Genomic DNA, 23,525 nt, shown 5'->3' on the forward strand with positions numbered 1-23,525 from the left:
AAACACCTCCCACAATGGTGACTCAACCACTGCCCTGGGCAGCCCCTTCCAGTGCTTGATAACCCTCTCGGTGAAGAAATTTCTCATCATAGCCAAACTAAACTTTGCCTGGCGCAACATGAGGCCCTTTCCTCTTGCCCTAGCACTTGTTGCTAGGGATGAGAGACTCACAACCTCCTCGTTACAACCTCCTCTCAGGTACTTGGAGACACCGATAGGGCCTCCCCTCAGCCGCCGCCTTCTGAAAACGCAGTAGCCCCGCTTCCCTCAACCGCTACTTCTAAGGCTTCTTCTCTCGATCCTTCACCGCATTCGCTGCTCTCCTTTGGATGCGTCACACCACAGCCCAAGCCCCACCTCAGGGGTCCACGATGGAGGGGCCAACACAAGCACCGGCGGAGCCAGGCAGGGCACCTCTCGTCACAGGACCGGCGAGCTCTCAGCCAGGGCTGCCAGGAAAATGGCCTGCTCTCCCAAACAGCCCTCCTCTGCCTGCCCGCACTGACACCCCCAGGGACGGATCCCAGGGGGCACAAGCCCAGACACGCAGGCCCCTTTCTCCCAGCTACAACCTTTCAAGCAAGGCGGGCAACAAGGCACACACAGAGCACGCTCAGTGGGAAAGGCCAGGCCTACAGTCAGGCTTAGCAAGCTGGCAGCAAGGCAGGCAGGGACCAAATGCCACGGAAGGGGCCGACACTCATGCCCGGCACACCTCCAAAGCCCACAACAGCCTTCCAGGCCCATGAACAAGTGGGGGCCCCTCTTCGCAACGCACCCGCAAACCACACCACACGAGTGCCACGGCATGACCTCACTGACAACACCCCACCTCTCCTATGCTTTGGCCACGTCTGCCAAATGCCCTGACACGCACCTTCCATGCAAATCCTCCCAGATACCTGCTCTCACTTCAAAGCTGACGCCAAGGACAGACGGACACATCCTCAAGAGGAGGACTTGAGAAGGGAGCGTTGTGGGAAGGGACACACCCCCCACCTCATTACCTGCCAAGCTCTGGCACGCAACAGCTGCTTGCTGCAAAATGCCGTCACGCGCAAAGCCTGTCCCGCCCCCTCAGACCAGCATAAAAGACGGCCCAGCGCCTCTCTCCATCACACGCTTCTCCTGACGCCTTCTCCCCCGCAGTCAACAAGGTGAGCCTGAAGCCCCTTCCCCTCCTTCTCCTGCCCCACACGCCCCGTCTCTTCCAGCACGCGCTGACACCAGACTCAGCAGCCCCCACGACTCAACACCACCACCCTCCCCGCAGCCCCACACCGCGCCTCCACACTCCCTTGCCCTCCTGTAACGACACCCCTCGCGCCCCCCCAACACCCTCCGCTTCCTCAACACCCTCTCTTACAGGGACACTCCACACCGCAGACATGGCCTGCAACAACTTCTGCAGCCCCTGCGGACCCACCCCGCTGGCTAACAGCTGCAACGAGCCCTGCGTCAGGCAGTGCGAGGACTCCCGCGTCGTCATCCAGCCTTCCACCGTGCTGGTCACCCTGCCGGGACCCATCCTCACCTCCTTCCCCCAGAGCACCGCCGTCGGATCCTCCTCATCGGCTGCTGTGGGCAACATCCTCAGCTCCCAGGGAGTGCCCGTCTCCTCCGGCGGCTTTGGCTACGGTTACGGCCTCGGAGGCCTGGGCTGCTATGGCGCCAGAAGAGCCTGCCTGCCCTGCTAAGGGCCCTCCACACCACACACACCCTGCAAGCCACAGCATGGACTGAGGACGCACCTCCCGCCTGCTGCTGGCACGGGGACCTGCCACCCGCACCTCCTCCTCTCAAGGCACCAAGCAAAGTAGCACGGAAGGGGCCAGCCCCGGCTGCCAGGATACATGGCCCACCTACCTCCTCCTCTTCTCCCACTGTCTTCTTTGCATCGCCCCTACTGCTACGTCCGCTACTCTCCGCTGCAAACGCCTGCTCACAAGCCAAAGACCACCGGGGCACCTCCCCCGCGCTGCTCCCACCGCAGGAAAGGAAGACCTCGGTGCTCTGGCAAAATCTTCTGCAAGCAAAGGACCTGGGCTGACGGTCGCCCTACTTGCACCTTAGGACGGATCCCTTCCACTGCGTGCTCCTGCCTTTTCACTCTTTTGCCTCAATAAAATCTCCTGCATCCCAGCACCACACGCCTCCATCTCCTTTCTTCTCCCAAGGCTCTTCCACTCTAAAATGGCACAAAGCCAGGCCTCAACAGGCCGGCGGGGTTGGGGGGAAAAGGGCACTCAGCCTCTCTGAGGACACAGGCCACCAGCGACAACACACACTCGCACCTGCAGGCATACACAGCATGACACAAGCCCAGCACTGGCTCAGAAAAAGCCTCCGATACGACAACGCTCCCTGCGCACACCTCCGACCGAGGCTCCCCGTGCCAACACACGCTTGACTAACTCTCTTCCGCACCCTCCCCAGCAAAAAAGGATCACAGAAACATTTAGAGATGGGCAGGAATCTCTGCAGAGCATGTCCTTCCACCCCAGTGCTCAAGCAGGGCCAGCTAGAGCAGATTGTCTGGGACCACAGCCACTCGCGTCTTCAGTACCTCCGAGAATGGAGCCGCCACCACCTCTTCCACTCTTTGACCACCCTCACACTGAAAAAGCCCTGCCGCCTTTGCCCGGGCAATTCCAGATGCTTTCACTTCTGAACATGGCCTCTTGTCCTACCACTGATCGCAAGCCTCTGGGCACAGCCCTTCAGCCGCTTTGCAGGCCACCGCACCGGCCGCTTACGCAACCCGCACTTTCTCAGCTCGTCTAGGAGCACGTACCAGGAGACAGCGACAAAGGCTTCCTTCAAGTACGCCTCAGCAACAGCCACTGCTCTCCCCTCGCCCAACGCCCACTCGCCTCAACGCGGAAGACACGCAGCTCACTCAAGCATGATTTGCCCTTCCAAAATCCACGCCAAACACCCCCCAACACCTTCCGTCCGTCCTGGCCTTGGCAGTGATTTCCAGCAGCATTGCTTCCATCACCTGCCCCGGGAACAGGCTCAGGCTCACCGGCCTCTGCTTTCCCAGAGCCTCCCGCACCATCTTCTGCGGGACACGAGGGGTACCAGCTCCCTTCCACTCTTCAGGAGCTGCCCCCAGGCACTATGACCTTTCCAGGAAAATGCACAGCGGCCTCACAAGGAGGCCTCCGCAATGCCAGATGCCTCGGCATTCCTGGGAGCAACACGACAGGCCCCGGGCACTTACAAACACCCACTCCCACACCACTCCTTCCTACCTCCCTTCATCTTCCTCAGCAACAACCACAGATCACCTGACAAACAGCCTGAAAAACACTCACCTTGCCTCAGCGGGGGCAGGCCTTGCCACTCATCAACCCTTCCGCACGCACCACCACCACCACCACAGCCTCGGCTCTGCAGCCCCGTGCCGCATGCTCAAACCCAGCTCCCCTCGGCAATCGCCAAATTCCCTTTCACCCTGTCAAGCTCTGCGCAGAGAACTGGCCTCACCCCTCGACACTCGCCCCAAGCACAGACCCCACCAAAGGCCCAGGAGTGCCAGCCTCCCCTGCCTGCCGCTCCCAGCTCTGCTCCGCCTTTCAGCACACTTACGGGCTCTCCAGAAACTCACCTGCCCTCGCACGCTGCCTCATACACAATCATAAGAGTCACTTCGGTTGCAAAGGACCCTTAACATTATCGAGTCCAACCGTTAACCTAATACTGCCAAGGCCACCACTAATCCATGTCCCTAAGCGCCACGTCTACGTGTCTTTTAAACACCTCCCACAATGGTGACTCAACCACTGCCCTGGGCAGCCCCTTCCAGTGCTTGATAACCCTCTCGGTGAAGAAATTTCTCATCATAGCCAAACTAAACTTTGCCTGGCGCAACATGAGGCCCTTTCCTCTTGCCCTAGCACTTGTTGCTAGGGATGAGAGACTCACAACCTCCTCGTTACAACCTCCTCTCAGGTACTTGGAGACACCGATAGGGCCTCCCCTCAGCCGCCGCCTTCTGAAAACGCAGTAGCCCCGCTTCCCTCAACCGCTACTTCTAAGGCTTCTTCTCTCGATCCTTCACCGCATTCGCTGCTCTCCTTTGGATGCGTCACACCACAGCCCAAGCCCCACCTCAGGGGTCCACGATGGAGGGGCCAACACAAGCACCGGCGGAGCCAGGCAGGGCACCTCTCGTCACAGGACCGGCGAGCTCTCAGCCAGGGCTGCCAGGAAAATGGCCTGCTCTCCCAAACAGCCCTCCTCTGCCTGCCCGCACTGACACCCCCAGGGACGGATCCCAGGGGGCACAAGCCCAGACACGCAGGCCCCTTTCTCCCAGCTACAACCTTTCAAGCAAGGCGGGCAACAAGGCACACACAGAGCACGCTCAGTGGGAAAGGCCAGGCCTACAGTCAGGCTTAGCAAGCTGGCAGCAAGGCAGGCAGGGACCAAATGCCACGGAAGGGGCCGACACTCATGCCCGGCACACCTCCAAAGCCCACAACAGCCTTCCAGGCCCATGAACAAGTGGGGGCCCCTCTTCGCAACGCACCCGCAAACCACACCACACGAGTGCCACGGCATGACCTCACTGACAACACCCCACCTCTCCTATGCTTTGGCCACGTCTGCCAAATGCCCTGACACGCACCTTCCATGCAAATCCTCCCAGATACCTGCTCTCACTTCAAAGCTGACGCCAAGGACAGACGGACACATCCTCAAGAGGAGGACTTGAGAAGGGAGCGTTGTGGGAAGGGACACACCCCCCACCTCATTACCTGCCAAGCTCTGGCACGCAACAGCTGCTTGCTGCAAAATGCCGTCACGCGCAAAGCCTGTCCCGCCCCCTCAGACCAGCATAAAAGACGGCCCAGCGCCTCTCTCCATCACACGCTTCTCCTGACGCCTTCTCCCCCGCAGTCAACAAGGTGAGCCTGAAGCCCCTTCCCCTCCTTCTCCTGCCCCACACGCCCCATCTCTTCCAGCACGCGCTGACACCAGACTCAGCAGCCCCCACGACTCAACACCACCACCCTCCCCGCAGCCCCACACCGCGCCTCCACACTCCCTTGCCCTCCTGTAACGACACCCCTCGCGCCCCCCCAACACCCTCCGCTTCCTCAACACCCTCTCTTACAGGGACACTCCACACCGCAGACATGGCCTGCAACAACTTCTGCAGCCCCTGCGGACCCACCCCGCTGGCTAACAGCTGCAACGAGCCCTGCGTCAGGCAGTGCGAGGACTCCCGCGTCGTCATCCAGCCTTCCACCGTGCTGGTCACCCTGCCGGGACCCATCCTCACCTCCTTCCCCCAGAGCACCGCCGTCGGATCCTCCTCATCGGCTGCTGTGGGCAACATCCTCAGCTCCCAGGGAGTGCCCGTCTCCTCCGGCGGCTTTGGCTACGGTTACGGCCTCGGAGGCCTGGGCTGCTATGGCGCCAGAAGAGCCTGCCTGCCCTGCTAAGGGCCCTCCACACCACACACACCCTGCAAGCCACAGCATGGACTGAGGACGCACCTCCCGCCTGCTGCTGGCACGGGGACCTGCCACCCGCACCTCCTCCTCTCAAGGCACCAAGCAAAGTAGCACGGAAGGGGCCAGCCCCGGCTGCCAGGATACATGGCCCACCTACCTCCTCCTCTTCTCCCACTGTCTTCTTTGCATCGCCCCTACTGCTACGTCCGCTACTCTCCGCTGCAAACGCCTGCTCACAAGCCAAAGACCACCGGGGCACCTCCCCCGCGCTGCTCCCACCGCAGGAAAGGAAGACCTCGGTGCTCTGGCAAAATCTTCTGCAAGCAAAGGACCTGGGCTGACGGTCGCCCTACTTGCACCTTAGGACGGATCCCTTCCACTGCGTGCTCCTGCCTTTTCACTCTTTTGCCTCAATAAAATCTCCTGCATCCCAGCACCACACGCCTCCATCTCCTTTCTTCTCCCAAGGCTCTTCCACTCTAAAATGGCACAAAGCCAGGCCTCAACAGGCCGGCGGGGTTGGGGGGAAAAGGGCACTCAGCCTCTCTGAGGACACAGGCCACCAGCGACAACACACACTCGCACCTGCAGGCATACACAGCATGACACAAGCCCAGCACTGGCTCAGAAAAAGCCTCCGATACGACAACGCTCCCTGCGCACACCTCCGACCGAGGCTCCCCGTGCCAACACACGCTTGACTAACTCTCTTCCGCACCCTCCCCAGCAAAAAAGGATCACAGAAACATTTAGAGATGGGCAGGAATCTCTGCAGAGCATGTCCTTCCACCCCAGTGCTCAAGCAGGGCCAGCTAGAGCAGATTGTCTGGGACCACAGCCACTCGCGTCTTCAGTACCTCCGAGAATGGAGCCGCCACCACCTCTTCCACTCTTTGACCACCCTCACACTGAAAAAGCCCTGCCGCCTTTGCCCGGGCAATTCCAGATGCTTTCACTTCTGAACATGGCCTCTTGTCCTACCACTGATCGCAAGCCTCTGGGCACAGCCCTTCAGCCGCTTTGCAGGCCACCGCACCGGCCGCTTACGCAACCCGCACTTTCTCAGCTCGTCTAGGAGCACGTACCAGGAGACAGCGACAAAGGCTTCCTTCAAGTACGCCTCAGCAACAGCCACTGCTCTCCCCTCGCCCAACGCCCACTCGCCTCAACGCGGAAGACACGCAGCTCACTCAAGCATGATTTGCCCTTCCAAAATCCACGCCAAACACCCCCCAACACCTTCCGTCCGTCCTGGCCTTGGCAGTGATTTCCAGCAGCATTGCTTCCATCACCTGCCCCGGGAACAGGCTCAGGCTCACCGGCCTCTGCTTTCCCAGAGCCTCCCGCACCATCTTCTGCGGGACACGAGGGGTACCAGCTCCCTTCCACTCTTCAGGAGCTGCCCCCAGGCACTATGACCTTTCCAGGAAAATGCACAGCGGCCTCACAAGGAGGCCTCCGCAATGCCAGATGCCTCGGCATTCCTGGGAGCAACACGACAGGCCCCGGGCACTTACAAACACCCACTCCCACACCACTCCTTCCTACCTCCCTTCATCTTCCTCAGCAACAACCACAGATCACCTGACAAACAGCCTGAAAAACACTCACCTTGCCTCAGCGGGGGCAGGCCTTGCCACTCATCAACCCTTCCGCACGCACCACCACCACCACCACAGCCTCGGCTCTGCAGCCCCGTGCCGCATGCTCAAACCCAGCTCCCCTCGGCAATCGCCAAATTCCCTTTCACCCTGTCAAGCTCTGCGCAGAGAACTGGCCTCACCCCTCGACACTCGCCCCAAGCACAGACCCCACCAAAGGCCCAGGAGTGCCAGCCTCCCCTGCCTGCCGCTCCCAGCTCTGCTCCGCCTTTCAGCACACTTACGGGCTCTCCAGAAACTCACCTGCCCTCGCACGCTGCCTCATACACAATCATAAGAGTCACTTCGGTTGCAAAGGACCCTTAACATTATCGAGTCCAACCGTTAACCTAATACTGCCAAGGCCACCACTAATCCATGTCCCTAAGCGCCACGTCTACGTGTCTTTTAAACACCTCCCACAATGGTGACTCAACCACTGCCCTGGGCAGCCCCTTCCAGTGCTTGATAACCCTCTCGGTGAAGAAATTTCTCATCATAGCCAAACTAAACTTTGCCTGGCGCAACATGAGGCCCTTTCCTCTTGCCCTAGCACTTGTTGCTAGGGATGAGAGACTCACAACCTCCTCGTTACAACCTCCTCTCAGGTACTTGGAGACACCGATAGGGCCTCCCCTCAGCCGCCGCCTTCTGAAAACGCAGTAGCCCCGCTTCCCTCAACCGCTACTTCTAAGGCTTCTTCTCTCGATCCTTCACCGCATTCGCTGCTCTCCTTTGGATGCGTCACACCACAGCCCAAGCCCCACCTCAGGGGTCCACGATGGAGGGGCCAACACAAGCACCGGCGGAGCCAGGCAGGGCACCTCTCGTCACAGGACCGGCGAGCTCTCAGCCAGGGCTGCCAGGAAAATGGCCTGCTCTCCCAAACAGCCCTCCTCTGCCTGCCCGCACTGACACCCCCAGGGACGGATCCCAGGGGGCACAAGCCCAGACACGCAGGCCCCTTTCTCCCAGCTACAACCTAACAAGCAAGGCGGGCAACAAGGCACACACAGAGCACGCTCAGTGGGAAAGGCCAGGCCTACAGTCAGGCTTAGCAAGCTGGCAGCAAGGCAGGCAGGGACCAAATGCCACGGAAGGGGCCGACACTCATGCCCGGCACACCTCCAAAGCCCACAACAGCCTTCCAGGCCCATGAACAAGTGGGGGCCCCTCTTCGCAACGCACCCGCAAACCACACCACACGAGTGCCACGGCATGACCTCACTGACAACACCCCACCTCTCCTATGCTTTGGCCACGTCTGCCAAATGCCCTGACACGCACCTTCCATGCAAATCCTCCCAGATACCTGCTCTCACTTCAAAGCTGACGCCAGGGACAGACGGACACATCCTCAAGAGGACGACATGAGAAGGGAGCGTTGTGGGAAGGGACACACCCCCCACCTCATTACCTGCCAAGCTCTGGCACGCAACAGCTGCTTGCTGCAAAATGCCGTCACGCGCAAAGCCTGTCCCGCCCCCTCAGACCAGCATAAAAGACGGCCCAGCGCCTCTCTCCATCACACGCTTCTCCTGACGCCTTCTCCCCCGCAGTCAACAAGGTGAGCCTGAAGCCCCTTCCCCTCCTTCTCCTGCCCCACACGCCCCGTCTCTTCCAGCACGCGCTGACACCAGACTCAGCAGCCCCCACGACTCAACACCACCACGCTCCCCGCAGCCCCACACCGCGCCTCCACACTCCCTTGCCCTCCTGTAACGACACCCCTCGCGCCCCCCCAACACCCTCCGCTTCCTCAACACCCTCTCTTACAGGGACACTCCACACCGCAGACATGGCCTGCAACAACTTCTGCAGCCCCTGCGGACCCACCCCGCTGGCTAACAGCTGCAACGAGCCCTGCGTCAGGCAGTGCGAGGACTCCCGCGTCGTCATCCAGCCTTCCACCGTGCTGGTCACCCTGCCGGGACCCATCCTCACCTCCTTCCCCCAGAGCACCGCCGTCGGATCCTCCTCATCGGCTGCTGTGGGCAACATCCTCAGCTCCCAGGGAGTGCCCATCTCCTCCGGCGGCTTTGGCTACGGTTACGGCCTCGGAGGCCTGGGCTGCTATGGCGCCGGAAGAGCCTGCCTGCCCTGCTAAGGGCCCTCCACACCACACACACCCTGCAAGCCACGGCATGGACTGAGGACGCACCTCCCGCCTGCTGCTGGCACGGGGACCTGCCACCCGCACCTCCTCCTCTCAAGGCACCAAGCAAAGTAGCACGGAAGGGGCCAGCCCCGGCTGCCAGGATACATGGCCCACCTACCTCCTCCTCTTCTCCCACTGTCTTCTTTGCATCGCCCCTACTGCTACGTCCGCTACTCTCCGCTGCAAACGCCTGCTCACAAGCCAAAGACCACCGGGGCACCTCCCCCGCGCTGCTCCCACCGCAGGAAAGGAAGACCTCGGTGCTCTGGCAAAATCTTCTGCAAGCAAAGGACCTGGGCTGACGGTCGCCCTACTTGCACCTTAGGACGGATCCCTTCCACTGCGTGCTCCTGCCTTTTCACTCTTTTGCCTCAATAAAATCTCCTGCATCCCAGCACCACACGCCTCCATCTCCTTTCTTCTCCCAAGGCTCTTCCACTCTAAAATGGCACAAAGCCAGGCCTCAACAGGCCGGCGGGGTTGGGGGGAAAAGGGCACTCAGCCTCTCTGAGGACACAGGCCACCAGCGACAACACACACTCGCACCTGCAGGCATACACAGCATGACACAAGCCCAGCACTGGCTCAGAAAAAGCCTCCGATACGACAACGCTCCCTGCGCACACCTCCGACCGAGGCTCCCCGTGCCAACACATGCTTGACTAACTCTCTTCCGCACCCTCCCCAGCAAAAAAGGATCACAGAAACATTTAGAGATGGGCAGGAATCTCTGCAGAGCATGTCCTTCCACCCCAGTGCTCAAGCAGGGCCAGCTAGAGCAGATTGTCTGGGACCACAGCCACTCGCGTCTTCAGTACCTCCGAGAATGGAGCCGCCACCACCTCTTCCACTCTTTGACCACCCTCACACTGAAAAAGCCCTGCCGCCTTTGCCCGGGCAATTCCAGATGCTTTCACTTCTGAACATGGCCTCTTGTCCTACCACTGATCGCAAGCCTCTGGGCACAGCCCTTCAGCCGCTTTGCAGGCCACCGCACCGGCCGCTTACGCAACCCGCACTTTCTCAGCTCGTCTAGGAGCACGTACCAGGAGACAGCGACAAAGGCTTCCTTCAAGTACGCCTCAGCAACAGCCACTGCTCTCCCCTCGCCCAACGCCCACTCGCCTCAACGCGGAAGACACGCAGCTCACTCAGGCATGATTTGCCCTTCCAAAATCCACGCCAAACACCCCCCAACACCTTCCGTCCGTCCTGGCCTTGGCAGTGATTTCCAGCAGCATTGCTTCCATCACCTGCCCCGGGAACAGGCTCAGGCTCACCGGCCTCTGCTTTCCCAGAGCCTCCCGCACCATCTTCTGCGGGACACGAGGGGTACCAGCTCCCTTCCACTCTTCAGGAGCTGCCCCCAGGCACTATGACCTTTCCAGGAAAATGCACAGCGGCCTCACAAGGAGGCCTCCGCAATGCCAGATGCCTCGGCATTCCTGGGAGCAACACGACAGGCCCCGGGCACTTACAAACACCCACTCCCACACCACTCCTTCCTACCTCCCTTCATCTTCCTCAGCAACAACCACAGATCACCTGACAAACAGCCTGAAAAACACTCACCTTGCCTCAGCGGGGGCAGGCCTTGCCACTCATCAACCCTTCCGCACGCACCACCACCACCACCACAGCCTCGGCTCTGCAGCCCCGTGCCGCATGCTCAAACCCAGCTCCCCTCGGCAATCGCCAAATTCCCTTTCACCCTGTCAAGCTCTGCGCAGAGAACTGGCCTCACCCCTCGACACTCGCCCCAAGCACAGACCCCACCAAAGGCCCAGGAGTGCCAGCCTCCCCTGCCTGCCGCTCCCAGCTCTGCTCCGCCTTTCAGCACACTTACGGGCTCTCCAGAAACTCACCTGCCCTCGCACGCTGCCTCATACACAATCATAAGAGTCACTTCGGTTGCAAAGGACCCTTAACATTATCGAGTCCAACCGTTAACCTAATACTGCCAAGGCCACCACTAATCCATGTCCCTAAGCGCCACGTCTACGTGTCTTTTAAACACCTCCCACAATGGTGACTCAACCACTGCCCTGGGCAGCCCCTTCCAGTGCTTGATAACCCTCTCGGTGAAGAAATTTCTCATCATAGCCAAACTAAACTTTGCCTGGCGCAACATGAGGCCCTTTCCTCTTGCCCTAGCACTTGTTGCTAGGGATGAGAGACTCACAACCTCCTCGTTACAACCTCCTCTCAGGTACTTGGAGACACCGATAGGGCCTCCCCTCAGCCGCCGCCTTCTGAAAACGCAGTAGCCCCGCTTCCCTCAACCGCTACTTCTAAGGCTTCTTCTCTCGATCCTTCACCGCATTCGCTGCTCTCCTTTGGATGCGTCACACCACAGCCCAAGCCCCACCTCAGGGGTCCACGATGGAGGGGCCAACACAAGCACCGGCGGAGCCAGGCAGGGCACCTCTCGTCACAGGACCGGCGAGCTCTCAGCCAGGGCTGCCAGGAAAATGGCCTGCTCTCCCAAACAGCCCTCCTCTGCCTGCCCGCACTGACACCCCCAGGGACGGATCCCAGGGGGCACAAGCCCAGACACGCAGGCCCCTTTCTCCCAGCTACAACCTAACAAGCAAGGCGGGCAACAAGGCACACACAGAGCACGCTCAGTGGGAAAGGCCAGGCCTACAGTCAGGCTTAGCAAGCTGGCAGCAAGGCAGGCAGGGACCAAATGCCACGGAAGGGGCCGACACTCATGCCCGGCACACCTCCAAAGCCCACAACAGCCTTCCAGGCCCATGAACAAGTGGGGGCCCCTCTTCGCAACGCACCCGCAAACCACACCACACGAGTGCCACGGCATGACCTCACTGACAACACCCCACCTCTCCTATGCTTTGGCCACGTCTGCCAAATGCCCTGACACGCACCTTCCATGCAAATCCTCCCAGATACCTGCTCTCACTTCAAAGCTGACGCCAGGGACAGACGGACACATCCTCAAGAGGACGACATGAGAAGGGAGCGTTGTGGGAAGGGACACACCCCCCACCTCATTACCTGCCAAGCTCTGGCACGCAACAGCTGCTTGCTGCAAAATGCCGTCACGCGCAAAGCCTGTCCCGCCCCCTCAGACCAGCATAAAAGACGGCCCAGCGCCTCTCTCCATCACACGCTTCTCCTGACGCCTTCTCCCCCGCAGTCAACAAGGTGAGCCTGAAGCCCCTTCCCCTCCTTCTCCTGCCCCACACGCCCCGTCTCTTCCAGCACGCGCTGACACCAGACTCAGCAGCCCCCACGACTCAACACCACCACGCTCCCCGCAGCCCCACACCGCGCCTCCACACTCCCTTGCCCTCCTGTAACGACACCCCTCGCGCCCCCCCAACACCCTCCGCTTCCTCAACACCCTCTCTTACAGGGACACTCCACACCGCAGACATGGCCTGCAACAACTTCTGCAGCCCCTGCGGACCCACCCCGCTGGCTAACAGCTGCAACGAGCCCTGCGTCAGGCAGTGCGAGGACTCCCGCGTCGTCATCCAGCCTTCCACCGTGCTGGTCACCCTGCCGGGACCCATCCTCACCTCCTTCCCCCAGAGCACCGCCGTCGGATCCTCCTCATCGGCTGCTGTGGGCAACATCCTCAGCTCCCAGGGAGTGCCCGTCTCCTCCGGCGGCTTTGGCTACGGTTACGGCCTCGGAGGCCTGGGCTGCTATGGCGCCGGAAGAGCCTGCCTGCCCTGCTAAGGGCCCTCCACACCACACACACCCTGCAAGCCACGGCATGGACTGAGGACGCACCTCCCGCCTGCTGCTGGCACGGGGACCTGCCACCCGCACCTCCTCCTCTCAAGGCACCAAGCAAAGTAGCACGGAAGGGGCCAGCCCCGGCTGCCAGGATACATGGCCCACCTACCTCCTCCTCTTCTCCCACTGTCTTCTTTGCATCGCCCCTACTGCTACGTCCGCTACTCTCCGCTGCAAATGCCTGCTCACAAGCCAAAGACCACCGGGGCACCTCCCCCGCGCTGCTCCCACCGCAGGAAAGGAAGACCTCGGTGCTCTGGCAAAATCTTCTGCAAGCAAAGGACCTGGGCTGACGGTCGCCCTACTTGCACCTCAGGACGGATCCCTTCCACTGCGTGCTCCTGCCTTTTCACTCTTTTGCCTCAATAAAATCTCCTGCATCCCAGCACCACACGCCTCCATCTCCTTTCTTCTCCCAAGGCTCTTCCACTCTAAAATGGCACAAAGCCAGGCCTCAACAGGCCGGCGGGGTTGGGGGGAAAAGGGCACTCAGCCTCTCTGAGGACACAGGCCACCAGCGACAACACACACTCGCACCTGCAGGCATACACAGCATGACACAAGCCCAGCACTGGCTCAGAAAAAGCCTCCGATACGACAACGCTCCCTGCGCACACCTCCGACCGAGGCTCCCCGTGCCAACACACGCTTGACTAACTCTCTTCCGCACCCTCCCCAGCAAAAAAGGATCACAGAAACATTTAGAGATGGGCAGGAATCTCTGCAGAGCATGTCCTTCCACCCCAGTGCTCAAGCAGGGCCAGCTAGAGCAGATTGTCTGGGACCACAGCCACTCGCGTCTTCAGTACCTCCGAGAATGGAGCCGCCACCACCTCTTCCACTCTTTGACCACCCTCACACTGAAAAAGCCCTGCCGCCTTTGCCCGGGCAATTCCAGATGCTTTCACTTCTGAACATGGCCTCTTGTCCTACCACTGATCGCAAGCCTCTGGGCACAGCCCTTCAGCCGCTTTGCAGGCCACCGCACCGGCCGCTTACGCAACCCGCACTTTCTCAGCTCGTCTAGGAGCACGTACCAGGAGACAGCGACAAAGGCTTCCTTCAAGTACGCCTCAGCAACAGCCACTGCTCTCCCCTCGCCCAACGCCCACTCGCCTCAACGCGGAAGACACGCAGCTCACTCAAGCATGATTTGCCCTTCCAAAATCCACGCCAAACACCCCCCAACACCTTCCGTCCGTCCTGGCCTTGGCAGTGATTTCCAGCAGCATTGCTTCCATCACCTGCCCCGGGAACAGGCTCAGGCTCACCGGCCTCTGCTTTCCCAGAGCCTCCCGCACCATCTTCTGCGGGACACGAGGGGTACCAGCTCCCTTCCACTCTTCAGGAGCTGCCCCCAGGCACTATGACCTTTCCAGGAAAATGCACAGCGGCCTCACAAGGAGGCCTCCGCAATGCCAGATGCCTCGGCATTCCTGGGAGCAACACGACAGGCCCCGGGCACTTACAAACACCCACTCCCACACCACTCCTTCCTACCTCCCTTCATCTTCCTCAGCAACAACCACAGATCACCTGACAAACAGCCTGAAAAACACTCACCTTGCCTCAGCGGGGGCAGGCCTTGCCACTCATCAACCCTTCCGCACGCACCACCACCACCACCACAGCCTCGGCTCTGCAGCCCCGTGCCGCATGCTCAAACCCAGCTCCCCTCGGCAATCGCCAAATTCCCTTTCACCCTGTCAAGCTCTGCGCAGAGAACTGGCCTCACCCCTCGACACTCGCCCCAAGCACAGACCCCACCAAAGGCCCAGGAGTGCCAGCCTCCCCTGCCTGCCGCTCCCAGCTCTGCTCCGCCTTTCAGCACACTTACGGGCTCTCCAGAAACTCACCTGCCCTCGCACGCTGCCTCATACACAATCATAAGAGTCACTTCGGTTGCAAAGGACCCTTAACATTATCGAGTCCAACCGTTAACCTAATACTGCCAAGGCCACCACTAATCCATGTCCCTAAGCGCCACGTCTACGTGTCTTTTAAACACCTCCCACAATGGTGACTCAACCACTGCCCTGGGCAGCCCCTTCCAGTGCTTGATAACCCTCTCGGTGAAGAAATTTCTCATCATAGCCAAACTAAACTTTGCCTGGCGCAACATGAGGCCCTTTCCTCTTGCCCTAGCACTTGTTGCTAGGGATGAGAGACTCACAACCTCCTCGTTACAACCTCCTCTCAGGTACTTGGAGACACCGATAGGGCCTCCCCTCAGCCGCCGCCTTCTGAAAACGCAGTAGCCCCGCTTCCCTCAACCGCTACTTCTAAGGCTTCTTCTCTCGATCCTTCACCGCATTCGCTGCTCTCCTTTGGATGCGTCACACCACAGCCCAAGCCCCACCTCAGGGGTCCACGATGGAGGGGCCAACACAAGCACCGGCGGAGCCAGGCAGGGCACCTCTCGTCACAGGACCGGCGAGCTCTCAGCCAGGGCTGCCAGGAAAATGGCCTGCTCTCCCAAACAGCCCTCCTCTGCCTGCCCGCACTGACACCCCCAGGGACGGATCCCAGGGGGCACAAGCCCAGACACGCAGGCCCCTTTCTCCCAGCTACAACCTTTCAAGCAAGGCGGGCAACAAGGCACACACAGAGCACGCTCAGTGGGAAAGGCCAGGCCTACAGTCAGGCTTAGCAAGCTGGCAGCAAGGCAGGCAGGGACCAAATGCCATGGAAGGGGCCGACACTCATGCCCGGCACACCTCCAAAGCCCACAACAGCCTTCCAGGCCCATGAACAAGTGGGGGCCCCTCTTCGCAACGCACCCGCAAACCACACCACACGAGTGCCACGGCATGACCTCACTGACAACACCCCACCTCTCCTATGCTTTGGCCACGTCTGCCAAATGCCCTGACACGCACCTTCCATGCAAATCCTCCCAGATACCTGCTCTCACTTCAAAGCTGACGCCAGGGACAGACGGACACATCCTCAAGAGGACGACATGAGAAGGGAGCGTTGTGGGAAGGGACACACCCCCCACCTCATTACCTGCCAAGCTCTGGCACGCAACAGCTGCTTGCTGCAAAATGCCGTCACGCGCAAAGCCTGTCCCGCCCCCTCAGACCAGCATAAAAGACGGCCCAGCGCCTCTCTCCATCACACGCTTCTCCTGACGCCTTCTCCCCCGCAGTCAACAAGGTGAGCCTGAAGCCCCTTCCCCTCCTTCTCCTGCCCCACACGCCCCGTCTCTTCCAGCACGCGCTGACACCAGACTCAGCAGCCCCCACGACTCAACACCACCACGCTCCCCGCAGCCCCACACCGCGCCTCCACACTCCCTTGCCCTCCTGTAACGACACCCCTCGCGCCCCCCCAACACCCTCCGCTTCCTCAACACCCTCTCTTACAGGGACACTCCACACCGCAGACATGGCCTGCAACAACTTCTGCAGCCCCTGCGGACCCACCCCGCTGGCTAACAGCTGCAACGAGCCCTGCGTCAGGCAGTGCGAGGACTCCCGCGTCGTCATCCAGCCTTCCACCGTGCTGGTCACCCTGCCGGGACCCATCCTCACCTCCTTCCCCCAGAGCACCGCCGTCGGATCCTCCTCATCGGCTGCTGTGGGCAACATCCTCAGCTCCCAGGGAGTGCCCGTCTCCTCCGGCGGCTTTGGCTACGGTTACGGCCTCGGAGGCCTGGGCTGCTATGGCGCCGGAAGAGCCTGCCTGCCCTGCTAAGGGCCCTCCACACCACACACACCCTGCAAGCCACGGCATGGACTGAGGACGCACCTCCCGCCTGCTGCTGGCACGGGGACCTGCCACCCGCACCTCCTCCTCTCAAGGCACCAAGCAAAGTAGCACGGAAGGGGCCAGCCCCGGCTGCCAGGATACATGGCCCACCTACCTCCTCCTCTTCTCCCACTGTCTTCTTTGCATCGCCCCTACTGCTACGTACGCTACTCTCCGCTGCAAACGCCTGCTCACAAGCCAAAGACCACCGGGGCACCTCCCCCGCGCTGCTCCCACCGCAGGAAAGGAAGACCTCGGTGCTCTGGCAAAATCTTCTGCAAGCAAAGGACCTGGGCTGACGGTCGCCCTACTTGCACCTTAGGACGGATCCCTTCCACTGCGTGCTCCTGCCTTTTCACTCTTTTGCCTCAATAAAATCTCCTGCATCCCAGCACCACACGCCTCCATCTCCTTTCTTCTCCCAAGGCTCTTCCACTCTAAAACGGCACAAAGCCAGGCCTCAACAGGCCGGCGGGGTTGGGGGGAAAAGGGCACTCAGCCTCTCTGAGGACACAGGCCACCAGCGACAACACACACTCGCACCTGCAGGCATACACAGCATGACACAAGCCCAGCACTGGCTCAGAAAAAGCCTCCGATACGACAACGCTCCCTGCGCACACCTCCGACCGAGGCTCCCCGTGCCAACACACACTTGACTAACTCTCTTCCGCACCCTCCCCAGCAAAAAAGGATCACAGAAACATTTAGAGATGGGCAGGAATCTCTGCAGAGCATGTCCTTCCACCCCAGTGCTCAAGCAGGGCCAGCTAGAGCAGATTGTCTGGGACCACAGCCACTCGCGTCTTCAGTACCTCCGAGAATGGAGCCGCCACCACCTCTTCCACTCTTTGACCACCCTCACACTGAAAAAGCCCTGCCGCCTTTGCCCGGGCAATTCCAGATGCTTTCACTTCTGAACATGGCCTCTTGTCCTACCACTGATCGCAAGCCTCTGGGCACAGCCCTTCAGCCGCTTTGCAGGCCACCGCACCGGCCGCTTACGCAACCCGCACTTTCTCAGCTCGTCTAGGAGCACGTACCAGGAGACAGCGACAAAGGCTTCCTTCAAGTACGCCTCAGCAACAGCCACTGCTCTCCCCTCGCCCAACGCCCACTCGCCTCAACGCGGAAGACACGCAGCTCACTCAAGCATGATTTGCCCTTCCAAAATCCACGCCAAACACCCCCCAACACCTTCCGTCCGTCCTGGCCTTGGCAGTGATTTCCAGCAGCATTGCTTCCATCACCTGCCCCGGGAACAGGCTCAGGCTCACCGGCCTCTGCTTTCCCAGAGCCTCCCGCACCATCTTCTGCGGGACACGAGGGGTACCAGCTCCCTTCCACTCTTCAGGAGCTGCCCCCAGGCACTATGACCTTTCCAGGAAAATGCACAGCGGCCTCACAAGGAGGCCTCCGCAATGCCAGATGCCTCGGCATTCCTGGGAGCAACACGACAGGCCCCGGGCACTTACAAACACCCACTCCCACACCACTCCTTCCTACCTCCCTTCATCTTCCTCAGCAACAACCACAGATCACCTGACAAACAGCCTGAAAAACACTCACCTTGCCTCAGCGGGGGCAGGCCTTGCCACTCATCAACCCTTCCGCACGCACCACCACCACCACCACAGCCTCGGCTCTGCAGCCCCGTGCCGCATGCTCAAACCCAGCTCCCCTCGGCAATCGCCAAATTCCCTTTCACCCTGTCAAGCTCTGCGCAGAGAACTGGCCTCACCCCTCGACACTCGCCCCAAGCACAGACCCCACCAAAGGCCCAGGAGTGCCAGCCTCCCCTGCCTGCCGCTCCCAGCTCTGCTCCGCCTTTCAGCACACTTACGGGCTCTCCAGAAACTCACCTGCCCTTGCACGCTGCCTCATACACAATCATAAGAGTCACTTCGGTTGCAAAGGACCCTTAACATTATCGAGTCCAACCGTTAACCTAATACTGCCAAGGCCACCACTAATCCATGTCCCTAAGCGCCACGTCTATGTGTCTTTTAAACACCTCCCACAATGGTGACTCAACCACTGCCCTGGGCAGCCCCTTCCAGTGCTTGATAACCCTCTCGGTGAAGAAATTTCTCATCATAGCCAAACTAAACTTTGCCTGGCGCAACATGAGGCCCTTTCCTCTTGCCCTAGCACTTGTTGCTAGGGATGAGAGACTCACAACCTCCTCGTTACAACCTCCTCTCAGGTACTTGGAGACACCGATAGGGCCTCCCCTCAGCCGCCGCCTTCTGAAAACGCAGTAGCCCCGCTTCCCTCAACCGCTACTTCTAAGGCTTCTTCTCTCGATCCTTCACCGCATTCGCTGCTCTCCTTTGGATGCGTCACACCACAGCCCAAGCCCCACCTCAGGGGTCCACGATGGAGGGGCCAACACAAGCACCGGCGGAGCCAGGCAGGGCACCTCTCGTCACAGGACCGGCGAGCTCTCAGCCAGGGCTGCCAGGAAAATGGCCTGCTCTCCCAAACAGCCCTCCTCTGCCTGCCCGCACTGACACCCCCAGGGACGGATCCCAGGGGGCACAAGCCCAGACACGCAGGCCCCTTTCTCCCAGCTACAACCTAACAAGCAAGGCGGGCAACAAGGCACACACAGAGCACGCTCAGTGGGAAAGGCCAGGCCTACAGTCAGGCTTAGCAAGCTGGCAGCAAGGCAGGCAGGGACCAAATGCCACGGAAGGGGCCGACACTCATGCCCGGCACACCTCCAAAGCCCACAACAGCCTTCCAGGCCCATGAACAAGTGGGGGCCCCTCTTCGCAACGCACCCGCAAACCACACCACACGAGTGCCACGGCATGACCTCACTGACAACACCCCACCTCTCCTATGCTTTGGCCACGTCTGCCAAATGCCCTGACACGCACCTTCCATGCAAATCCTCCCAGATACCTGCTCTCACTTCAAAGCTGACGCCAGGGACAGACGGACACATCCTCAAGACGAGGACATGAGAAGGGAGCGTTGTGGGAAGGGACACACCCCCCACCTCATTACCTGCCAAGCTCTGGCACGCAACAGCTGCTTGCTGCAAAATGCCGTCACGCGCAAAGCCTGTCCCGCCCCCTCAGACCAGCATAAAAGACGGCCCAGCGCCTCTCTCCATCACACGCTTCTCCTGACGCCTTCTCCCCCGCAGTCAACAAGGTGAGCCTGAAGCCCCTTCCCCTCCTTCTCCTGCCCCACACGCCCCGTCTCTTCCAGCACGCGCTGACACCAGACTCAGCAGCCCCCACGACTCAACACTACCACGCTCCCCGCAGCCCCACACCGCGCCTCCACACTCCCTTGCCCTCCTGTAACGACACCCCTCGCGCCCCCCCAACACCCTCCGCTTCCTCAACACCCTCTCTTACAGGGACACTCCACACCGCAGACATGGCCTGCAACAACTTCTGCAGCCCCTGCGGACCCACCCCGCTGGCTAACAGCTGCAACGAGCCCTGCGTCAGGCAGTGCGAGGACTCCCGCGTCGTCATCCAGCCTTCCACCGTGCTGGTCACCCTGCCGGGACCCATCCTCACCTCCTTCCCCCAGAGCACCGCCGTCGGATCCTCCTCATCGGCTGCTGTGGGCAACATCCTCAGCTCCCAGGGAGTGCCCGTCTCCTCCGGCGGCTTTGGCTACGGTTACGGCCTCGGAGGCCTGGGCTGCTATGGCGCCAGAAGAGCCTGCCTGCCCTGCTAAGGGCCCTCCACACCACACACACCCTGCAAGCCACAGCATGGACTGAGGACGCACCTCCCGCCTGCTGCTGGAACGGGGACCTGCCACCCGCACCTCCTCCTCTCAAGGCACCAAGCAAAGTAGCACGGAAGGGGCCAGCCCCGGCTGCCAGGATACATGGCCCACCTACCTCCTCCTCTTCTCCCACTGTCTTCTTTGCATCGCCCCTACTGCTACGTCCGCTACTCTCCGCTGCAAACGCCTGCTCACAAGCCAAAGACCACCGGGGCACCTCCCCCGCGCTGCTCCCACCGCAGGAAAGGAAGACCTCGGTGCTCTGGCAAAATCTTCTGCAAGCAAAGGACCTGGGCTGACGGTCGCCCTACTTGCACCTTAGGACGGATCCCTTCCACTGCGTGCTCCTGCCTTTTCACTCTTTTGCCTCAATAAAATCTCCTGCATCCCAGCACCACACGCCTCCATCTCCTTTCTTCTCCCAAGGCTCTTCCACTCTAAAATGGCACAAAGCCAGGCCTCAACAGGCCGGCGGGGTTGGGGGGAAAAGGGCACTCAGCCTCTCTGAGGACACAGGCCACCAGCGACAACACACACTCGCACCTGCAGGCATACACAGCATGACACAAGCCCAGCACTGGCTCAGAAAAAGCCTCCGATACGACAACGCTCCCTGCGCACACCTCCGACCGAGGCTCCCCGTGCCAACACATGCTTGACTAACTCTCTTCCGCACCCTCCCCAGCAAAAAAGGATCACAGAAACATTTAGAGATGGGCAGGAATCTCTGCAGAGCATGTCCTTCCACCCCAGTGCTCAAGCAGGGCCAGCTAGAGCAGATTGTCTGGGACCACAGCCACTCGCGTCTTCAGTACCTCCGAGAATGGAGCCGCCACCACCTCTTCCACTCTTTGACCACCCTCACACTGAAAAAGCCCTGCCGCCTTTGCCCGGGCAATTCCAGATGCTTTCACTTCTGAACATGGCCTCTTGTCCTACCACTGATCGCAAGCCTCTGGGCACAGCCCTTCAGCCGCTTTGCAGGCCACCGCACTGGCCGCTTACGCAACCCGCACTTTCTCAGCTCGTCTAGGAGCACGTACCAGGAGACAGCGACAAAGGCTTCCTTCAAGTACGCCTCAGCAACAGCCACTGCTCTCCCCTCGCCCAACGCCCACTCGCCTCAACGCGGAAGACACGCAGCTCACTCAAGCATGATTTGCCCTTCCAAAATCCACGCCAAACACCCCCCAACACCTTCCGTCCGTCCTGGCCTTGGCAGTGATTTCCAGCAGCATTGCTTCCATCACCTGCCCCGGGAACAGGCTCAGGCTCACCGGCCTCTGCTTTCCCAGAGCCTCCCGCACCATCTTCTGCGGGACACGAGGGGTACCAGCTCCCTTCCACTCTTCAGGAGCTGCCCCCAGGCACTATGACCTTTCCAGGAAAATGCACAGCGGCCTCACAAGGAGGCCTCCGCAATGCCAGATGCCTCGGCATTCCTGGGAGCAACACGACAGGCCCCGGGCACTTACAAACACCCACTCCCACACCACTCCTTCCTACCTCCCTTCATCTTCCTCAGCAACAACCACAGATCACCTGACAAACAGCCTGAAAAACACTCACCTTGCCTCAGCGGGGGCAGGCCTTGCCACTCATCAACCCTTCCGCACGCACCACCACCACCACCACAGCCTCGGCTCTGCAGCCCCGTGCCGCATGCTCAAACCCAGCTCCCCTCGGCAATCGCCAAATTCCCTTTCACCCTGTCAAGCTCTGCGCAGAGAACTGGCCTCACCCCTCGACACTCGCCCCAAGCACAGACCCCACCAAAGGCCCAGGAGTGCCAGCCTCCCCTGCCTGCCGCTCCCAGCTCTGCTCCGCCTTTCAGCACACTTACGGGCTCTCCAGAAACTCACCTGCCCTCGCACGCTGCCTCATACACAATCATAAGAGTCACTTCGGTTGCAAAGGACCCTTAACATTATCGAGTCCAACCGTTAACCTAATACTGCCAAGGCCACCACTAATCCATGTCCCTAAGCGCCACGTCTACGTGTCTTTTAAACACCTCCCACAATGGTGACTCAACCACTGCCCTGGGCAGCCCCTTCCAGTGCTTGATAACCCTCTCGGTGAAGAAATTTCTCATCATAGCCAAACTAAACTTTGCCTGGCGCAACATGAGGCCCTTTCCTCTTGCCCTAGCACTTGTTGCTAGGGATGAGAGACTCACAACCTCCTCGTTACAACCTCCTCTCAGGTACTTGGAGACACCGATAGGGCCTCCCCTCAGCCGCCGCCTTCTGAAAACGCAGTAGCCCCGCTTCCCTCAACCGCTACTTCTAAGGCTTCTTCTCTCGATCCTTCACCGCATTCGCTGCTCTCCTTTGGATGCGTCACACCACAGCCCAAGCCCCACCTCAGGGGTCCACGATGGAGGGGCCAACACAAGCACCGGCGGAGCCAGGCAGGGCACCTCTCGTCACAGGACCGGCGAGCTCTCAGCCAGGGCTGCCAGGAAAATGGCCTGCTCTCCCAAACAGCCCTCCTCTGCCTGCCCGCACTGACACCCCCAGGGACGGATCCCAGGGGGCACAAGCCCAGACACGCAGGCCCCTTTCTCCCAGCTACAACCTTTCAAGCAAGGCGGGCAACAAGGCACACACAGAGCACGCTCAGTGGGAAAGGCCAGGCCTACAGTCAGGCTTAGCAAGCTGGCAGCAAGGCAGGCAGGGACCAAATGCCACGGAAGGGGCCGACACTCATGCCCGGCACACCTCCAAAGCCCACAACAGCCTTCCAGGCCCATGAACAAGTGGGGGCCCCTCTTCGCAACGCACCCGCAAACCACACCACACGAGTGCCACGGCATGACCTCACTGACAACACCCCACCTCTCCTATGCTTTGGCCACGTCTGCCAAATGCCCTGACACGCACCTTCCATGCAAATCCTCCCAGATACCTGCTCTCACTTCAAAGCTGACGCCAGGGACAGACGGACACATCCTCAAGAGGACGACATGAGAAGGGA

At 60.4% G+C, this 23,525-nt stretch overlaps 6 protein-coding genes across 6 annotated transcripts; all 6 read left to right on the plus strand.

Annotated features, from left to right (window-relative positions):
• The first annotated feature begins 1,388 nt into the window (after positions 1 to 1,388).
• Positions 1,389 to 1,697, plus strand: LOC129735764 (feather keratin-like). The gene has a single exon (XM_055706496.1). It carries the CDS (start codon positions 1,389 to 1,391, stop codon positions 1,695 to 1,697), a length of 309 nt encoding a protein of 102 aa, XP_055562471.1.
• Positions 1,698 to 5,147: 3,450 nt separating this feature from the next.
• Positions 5,148 to 5,456, plus strand: LOC129735757 (feather keratin-like). Its single transcript, XM_055706453.1, has one exon. The coding sequence runs from the start codon at positions 5,148 to 5,150 to the stop codon at positions 5,454 to 5,456; it is 309 nt and encodes a 102-aa protein (XP_055562428.1).
• Positions 5,457 to 8,906: 3,450 nt separating this feature from the next.
• Positions 8,907 to 9,215, plus strand: LOC129735521 (feather keratin 1-like). Its single transcript, XM_055703835.1, has one exon. It carries the CDS (start codon positions 8,907 to 8,909, stop codon positions 9,213 to 9,215), a length of 309 nt encoding a protein of 102 aa, XP_055559810.1.
• Positions 9,216 to 12,665: 3,450 nt separating this feature from the next.
• On the plus strand, positions 12,666 to 12,974 carry LOC129735522 (feather keratin 1-like). Its single transcript, XM_055703836.1, has one exon. It carries the CDS (start codon positions 12,666 to 12,668, stop codon positions 12,972 to 12,974), a length of 309 nt encoding a protein of 102 aa, XP_055559811.1.
• A 3,450-nt stretch (positions 12,975 to 16,424) lies between these two features.
• LOC129735523 (feather keratin 1-like) lies at positions 16,425 to 16,733 on the plus strand. The gene has a single exon (XM_055703837.1). It carries the CDS (start codon positions 16,425 to 16,427, stop codon positions 16,731 to 16,733), a length of 309 nt encoding a protein of 102 aa, XP_055559812.1.
• A 3,450-nt stretch (positions 16,734 to 20,183) lies between these two features.
• LOC129735762 (feather keratin-like) lies at positions 20,184 to 20,492 on the plus strand. The gene has a single exon (XM_055706494.1). It carries the CDS (start codon positions 20,184 to 20,186, stop codon positions 20,490 to 20,492), a length of 309 nt encoding a protein of 102 aa, XP_055562469.1.
• The last annotated feature ends 3,033 nt before the right edge of the window (positions 20,493 to 23,525 follow it).

Source organism: Falco cherrug, chromosome 3 (assembly GCF_023634085.1).
Source record: "Falco cherrug isolate bFalChe1 chromosome 3, bFalChe1.pri, whole genome shotgun sequence".
NCBI lineage: Eukaryota > Metazoa > Chordata > Aves > Falconiformes > Falconidae > Falco > Falco cherrug.

Excerpts from the sequence above, each read along its gene's own strand:
- LOC129735764 (XM_055706496.1), top strand. The coding sequence starts at position 1,389 with ATGGCCTGCAACAACTTCTGCAGCCCCTGCGGACCCACCCCGCTGGCT.
- LOC129735757 (XM_055706453.1), top strand. The coding sequence starts at position 5,148 with ATGGCCTGCAACAACTTCTGCAGCCCCTGCGGACCCACCCCGCTGGCT.
- LOC129735521 (XM_055703835.1), top strand. The coding sequence starts at position 8,907 with ATGGCCTGCAACAACTTCTGCAGCCCCTGCGGACCCACCCCGCTGGCT.
- LOC129735522 (XM_055703836.1), top strand. The coding sequence starts at position 12,666 with ATGGCCTGCAACAACTTCTGCAGCCCCTGCGGACCCACCCCGCTGGCT.
- LOC129735523 (XM_055703837.1), top strand. The coding sequence starts at position 16,425 with ATGGCCTGCAACAACTTCTGCAGCCCCTGCGGACCCACCCCGCTGGCT.
- LOC129735762 (XM_055706494.1), top strand. The coding sequence starts at position 20,184 with ATGGCCTGCAACAACTTCTGCAGCCCCTGCGGACCCACCCCGCTGGCT.